Source organism: Artemia sp. Qi Xiang Cuo, chromosome 6, assembly GCF_049724085.1.
Source record: "Artemia sp. Qi Xiang Cuo chromosome 6, ASM4972408v1, whole genome shotgun sequence".
NCBI lineage: Eukaryota > Metazoa > Arthropoda > Branchiopoda > Anostraca > Artemiidae > Artemia > Artemia sp. Qi Xiang Cuo.
In genome coordinates, this window is record NC_142799.1 from 38,900,935 (window position 1) to 38,908,125 (window position 7,191).

A 7,191-nucleotide genomic window follows, 5' to 3' on the forward strand; every position below is an offset into this window, starting at 1 on the left:
ATCAAATTTAGCGTATCAGAGAATCTTACTGTAGAGGTTTCAAGCTCCTATCTGCAAAAATGTGGAATTTGGTATTTCTGCCAGAAAAAAGATCTTGGATGCGTGTTTGTTTATTTGTTTTCATGGAAAGTATGGTGTTTGGGAGACCTGGATAGCATCGAAATCCATTCTTCCGACTTTCGTTACTCTGAGTACACCAGAAGCCCTGCTCCTAGATTGTCACTTTGCAGACATCCAGCGATTCGCCGTCGTTCTTTACGAAAAATCAAGCGGCTTGTCTGAAGTGAACATTCTGCGGAAGGAGCTTTTCACACGAAAACCAGCCGGAACGGAAAGACTGCCCCCAACAGCGACTGCTCTTGAGCACCTTACCAAACGCGCTTACTTGCAGGCCCAGATATGGGCATCTTCATGTTGTCCGGAACTTTCCCCACTGAATCCAGGTTTATACGGCTGGGTGAAGCATGATGGAAGCTGGGAGCCTTTCTGGACTAAACTTCATGAGGCAGAGACAATTTGCGAAGAACTGCTCAAATGTGGCTGTAAAACAAAGTGCAAAAACAGGTGCAAATGTGCAAAAGCTTCCTTAAAATGCACAGATCTCTGTTCTTGCAAAGGTTGTGATAATCAGTACAATCAGTAGTGCACTTTTTGTAGCTTTAATTGTCAGAAGCCGATTTCGAGCTGTATCCTGTCCGTGAGAACCTCATTTTCTTTTTTAGCAATCTTTATAATGAGACAAGTCGAAATCGGCTATTTCATTCCAATGATCCATGTGATTATTTAACTATTTTGAAATACCTGAAGTAGTTTAATATTCTGCATTTTATCATCATAATAGTATGCTTCTTACGTCCGAAGTTCCTTAAGCCAAGTTGTTTGAGTTGAATAAATGATTTTTTTTTACTGAAAGCTTATTGAGGAGATCTGAAACGGTAATTAATTACTTACAGTCACAAACATATGATCTCCTTCGGAATGTTATAGGGAGGGCATGAGTTCTTGTTAGAGTATGGCATAGAAACCGTGATTATGAAACCGGTAAATCCTGAACCAATAATCCGATTGAAAAAAAAAAACACATTTTTGGAATTGAGAGACTCAAGTTAGTTAGAAAAGAGATCTTAAACTCAGTCATCACTCATTCTCAAAATTCGCGTTTTTTTTTCTTCGCACGGAAAGACTGAAAAATTTTGGGGCAAATAAAAGGTTTAAACACATATTTCTATTTGTTTTATATCACGAAGTGTTTTTTTTTCACTATATTCAATTTTTCGATGCACATTTTACTATGCTGGGAAAAGGTGAACTTTCTGAGCTTATCATCAAGGGTTGCCATATTCTTTTTTCTACTTTTTTTTTGTGGTGGGGGGGGGGGGGGGTCTAGACTTACAGAATTCTTTCAAGATTTGGTCCTTCTTTCAAGTCCTTCTAAACTAGGACTTTAAGCTCCAGGCTGCTTAATTTGGGCGAGGGAAGACTATCTTGAAACTAATTTGGACCCATATAATTTTATCCAAGTTTTATCAATGAATTTAGGACCATGTAATTTTATTAACTTGACCTGGCGACGGTTTCTACATCGATTTATATTTATTGAATATATTAATTCACATGGAGGAAAAAACAAAAAGGACTTATAATTTTGCAAAGTGGGGACATTTCAACAAAAAACTGATAGTGCGTGACTAAGAATCTATAGTTGAGACTTAACTATAAGAGTTTGTTGTGATTGATTTGAAGGGTGCAAGGCCTAGCAGTTGGGAGAGCGATCACCCCCACCCCCCGGGATCCGCCAGTCTACCTGAACAGTATTAAGGGCACAATCAAAAACTTTTGATGAAAAACAAATACACAACTTATGCAAACTTAATCTGTAAACATTTAAAGATGATGCTTAAAATCTCAAATTATTTTTTTTTTATTCCTGTGGTATATTTCCATTACTAATTTCCTATAACAGCCTCCTCTGCAATATGTTTTTATATTACCTTTATAGCTCACTGAAATAAGCACTGACTACATCGAATGTTAAAACGGCAAAAAAGTGACTTTAGTGACAATTTCAAAGACAAAGTGACAGGCTAAAATAAAAGTTACAAAAACTGATTTTAGTGACTGCGGCCAACCCTTGCCATAGCTTGGCTTACTATTAATATGTTGGAAATAAAATTTTAACAGTTTTCAATAATATATGCCCTTTTGAAAACCTGGACACCCATAGCGTCCTTTGATTTAGTTTTACACCTCCTTGAGTTTACCTGAAAACTAAGCTTAATACCATTCCTATTAATTTGCCTCATTACTATTTTCACAAACTAGATATACTTACACTCTTTTGAATTAATTCAAATGAAAGAACAGAAGTAGCAATAGTAGTAGCTCTGAAAGTTTCAATTCAATATACGTACGAAGATGCCATAAACTCAGTAAATGTAACATATAAATCTTTGGGATCCTCCAACGTTGCTTGTATTCACTGTGGAGCCCTCCATTTTCCGGAGGAAAGAGTAAGAAACAAAGGTAATTCGTTTGGAGATTGCTGCTTACATGATCAAATTGCAATGTCAACACCTCAATTTCCAAATGAATTGGTTTACCTTTTTTTTAGTACGTCACTTGCTCTCTGAAGAGTTTCATAAACGTATTCGAAACTTGAACTCGTGTTTCGCTCTAGCTTCGTTCAACGTAAGTGATAATCGAACCATAAATAGTCGAAATATATTTAGCTTTAAAGTACCTGGAAAAATTTATCACAAAATTAATTTAGCGGCACATCTGTCACAAACTACTGCAGGTGAAATTGAGCCACCTTCATATAGCCAAATGTACTTTTTAGACCCCAATGAAGCTCTTGAGGAACGCCTCGCTCACCCTTTAAATTATGGGATCTCTCATAATCCAATGGGTCTCTTGGAAGAAATTTTGAGATATTCAAACGACTATGCCAAAGGTTAAAAAAAATGCATGAAGTGGAGGATGATACAAATCAACTTGCTGCTTCATTGGGACAACAGTTTCCAAACGTGCAGCTCATTCTTACTCTACCAGATGGTGTCGATTATAGACGGTTTACCCATCCCGCATGTAATGAAGCATGCGCTGTGCTTACTCTTAATGCTGACCATAGTTTTTCATCAATTGAAATGGTTGTAAAACAACGTGGCAATAATCTTGTCATTTTAAAAATACCGACCATCGTGTGGAGCGCTTTATCTACCCAGTGTTTTATCCAGCTGGAATTTCAGGATGCTCAAGGGGTATGCTGCTTCAAACACCTTATTTAAGTCGTCCACATATAATCGGGCTTGAATTAGCAAGGAATTGTATCGCTTTTCGACCTGAACATGCGCAAAGCCTTTCTGTGCAAGCTATAACACCCGATCTGCGTAGGATTGGTTTTAATACTTTGCGTTTTGGTGGAAAATTTGCGTTGTGAATTCGTCCAATGACACGTCATCGACGATTTCTTTGTTCCCATGTACTAGTATTGCCATTACATTTATAGTGTTTACCATACAAAGATGGGACCTTCGCTAAAGCTCTTCTATCGGCTGAATAAAACACTTGCTAATAATCGACAAAATCGGGGACTAGAGGGGTCTGAGGACCAGGCACTTCTGAATTATAAATCTAAGAGTGAAAATTTCGTCGGTGCATTCATGACACGAACAGGAGCGTAAAAATATTACTGTATGTCAACATAGAATTTTGAAAGAAAATACTGATTGCTGAATCAGTATTTCCATACTGATGTCTTCCAACAGTTTATATAAAAAAAAAACACGATATGAAGATTCAGAACATAGAGCAAAGAAACGAAAATCATTAATGTACATTAGTATGAAACTTTAAAATATAGAAAGTATTAAGAAACTTGTGGAGAGGAACAATCATTACTAAACTGTAACGTTGAAGAAAAAAAAATATATTTAACTGAAAACTTGAAATGTTTTGAGCATTAAAGATATAGCCTGAAAGAGAAGATGGTCGGAATTTTGACATACCATTTAACTGCATTAACAGGGATGGAGGAAAGGTGCTCACGAATAAGGGCGAGGATTCCCATGAAGCAGAGGGTCCTCTTCTCTCATTTAACTCAAATGTCACATTAATTACACGGAGCTTTGTCTTGAACAGTTCTTTGAGAAAACGACTATTTTTGCTGGTTACACCTATTTTTGCTAGTTATTTGCTATTTTATATAGTTATACTAGTAGCACCTAATGTAAATATTCTAATGTAAAAATCATATGTAAATATCCGGATCCTTGTATCTTTTTTAACTTAAGTAAAAATAAAAACTACACACTGTGCTTTATTTTGCTTGTAGAATCAAAACATAACATAATATTAGGGGCTACCATTTCTAATCTCAATTCTACCCCCCGATCGAAGGGCAGTGTAGTGTTCTAAAGGAATATTGTTAACTATATGAGTGTCATGGACTTACATAAACAAAGCCATGTACAAAAATTCCACCCTTAAGTTTACTAACAATTACCAAGATCCCAACAAAAGGAACAGCAACAAAACCTAGTAATATAAATAGATATACACAGTCGAAATTTCAGTTGGGGTAATTTGCTTTTTTAAGGGAGGAGGGTTGCTGAAATCCAAACAGTGATGTTCTTGGTATTTTTTGGAGAGACAAGGGGCAGTGAGCATTGGCTGAGTTCAAGTGAAATTGCCCCTCATTTCAAGATATGTTTAGAAATATATATTATAATACTCAAAACATTGTATGATCATTGGAACTACAGTGCTGGTGGAAGTTAAGAAATACTTTCCCATTGACGAAAGAAACTAAAATCGAAGTCATTGGAAATCAAGCTTTTCCTAGCGACCAGATATATGTAAATAGCATAAGATTTGGCGTGCTACAGCAGTGACCAAATAGCATACTAAAATAGAATGCAGGGAAAGACATTCACACAAAAATAACTCAAAACACAATTATATTTCCCTAGACATGGAATCATTCTCGTCTCAGTTTGTCTTGAAAGAATAAGTGTGCACTTTCCTTTACAGATTAATTTTTTTTGAAGAAAATCTAGACTGCACTCCCTAACAGTGAGCGAGAAGATACAACCAGAACCAGGCGAATAAACACAGGCGAATAAACACAAGTTTTTCTTTATGAGGCTAACTATAACAACTAAAGTGAAAATAAAAGAAAAGCAGTCGTCGTTAGTGCGAGGGTTGAGTAATTTACCTGAAGACATCTTTGTCAAGATAAGCATCTTCAAGCATATCGATCTCTTCTTCGTTCAATGACGATTCTTTCGAATCGATTTCATTGTTGCCAGATACAGATCCAGAACCGATAATATGGCGACGGTTACCAAAACTATCAATTAATCTTCCTTCAGAACTTCTAACGGGGAAAATGGGACGATCAAGTGATGACGCTGTTCCATATCTTTGGCTATCTTCTGCTTCTAATAAACTTCGCTCTAACGGTGGGGCAGGCCCAGAACTAGAAAATTGTTTTCTTTTATTTAGTAACTGAAAAGTAAGTAAAAAATCTGCTCTAAAAATTTCAGAGCAAAGCACCGCGATTTTACCAAAATATTGACTAAGTTTGCAAAACAACAGATAGAATGACCAGCCAATCAGTGAAATTAAGCGCAACTATGTAATAGAATCAAAATATTCTATTTGATTGTATAGAATCAAATAGAATGCAATTATCAAAATAGAATCAAATTTGAGATCCACACATTTTGACGTGTTGCAGAAGGTTATACAAAGTATAGCTTTTATGGAAGCTATTAACAGAAAAGGTTTTTCTCATGGAAGTAAAGAGCCAAACTGAAACCTAAAACAATCAAAAAATTTCACTTCTCAGCCAACGCTACGTAAATCTACAAAACTAGCACAAAAAATAACTGACCGTATTTCTCTATATTTAGGGAATAATGCTGTAACTTTCATGCTATATTTTAGCTTTCAAATGCTCTCACTCCACCTCTCTACAATCTTCCAGCCGCTAAATAGTAGTGTCAAAAAAAGGAAAGGAATAAAAAGGGACATACCAGTGCACTCAGTTACAAAACTGTGGTTTTGTAACTGTGGTTTTGAAACTGTGGTTTTGTAACGTTTTCAAGGTGGGGGAGTGTAAACCTCTGGTTTGTGGTTACCGACAATGGCGTCCTGTTTGCAATGGGCCCTAGTTTTCTCTTTACTAGTTGAGAAATCAAGCAGCTAAAATTGATGTCTTTGAAACTTAATAAAATACTGCAATGAAATTAACAGCAACAATAAATTTCTGGCATGTCAAGTGAGGGGAGGAAAGAGGGGGCTAGATTAGGAAAAATACCTCTTTTGGTAATTTTAATGAAAATTATTTTTGGCATTTTAATGAAAAGAATCAATAAAACAACAGAGTTGCCCCTCCCAGAATTTAAATCCCTGCTTTTCAACCTTGCAAAGAAATTTTATAATGGTGATCTCTCTAGATGATATAAAAAGAGAAATTTCTGCACAAAAAACCTGCAGGATGAGTAAACACATGCTGAGAGAATTATCAGATATAATTTTTAACTTTTATAGAAGTTCATAGATAAAGAACAGTAAGTGTTCGGTCATAGCTATACAGATCATAACTTTTTCCTTGAGAAAAACAGTAGCTTAATTTAGGAAACTGTTTATTTTTAATCAAGTACCTTCCGACGGATTTTAGTCAACGCTCCATTTAAGTTTTTCTTTTATCCATATAAGTTATTCCTTATTAATAGCCAAGATTACACAAGGCCTGATTTTTTATAAACAGGTAAGATTAGAAAACCATGAAAGACCCTTTTGCGTCCATAAACAAAAGTACAACGCGATTTCTAAAACTTGAGCCATTCAAAAGATTGTCTGTTTAACTTCTTTAACGTCAAATATTAACGAGCTTTTGGTCTAAAGCTCTCTGTCGTTTATTCATCACACATTTCTCAAAAATATAGTTCAAATAGAAATAAAAGAGAGCCCTTAAATTATAAAAAACAAAACCATAAATAAAATTTAAATAAAAGAAAAGTACTTTACTAAGAAGCTTACTTAAAATAGTAGCACACCCGAGTACCGTACCTGCTTCAGAGGCTCGTTCCCAAAGGACATAGAAAACTACAAAAAATCGGCCCATAGCTCTGACATGATTTGAAATCTAATAGTTGCATCAACACTGCAGCACAACCGAGATAA

The 7,191-nt window shown here is 35.7% G+C and overlaps 1 protein-coding gene across 4 annotated transcripts in view; it reads right to left on the bottom strand.

Moving 5' to 3' along the window:
- The window catches only part of LOC148951208 (SID1 transmembrane family member 1-like), a 129,592-nt gene that overhangs the window by 45,624 nt on the left and 76,777 nt on the right, over positions 1-7,191 (bottom strand). For all 4 annotated transcript variants that reach the window (XM_089090724.1, XM_089090725.1, XM_089090722.1 and 1 more), the window contains one exon: positions 5,216-5,479. In XM_089090724.1, coding sequence (XP_088946850.1) covers positions 5,216-5,479 — 264 coding nt within the window. The remainder of the gene's footprint in view (positions 1-5,215; positions 5,480-7,191) is intronic.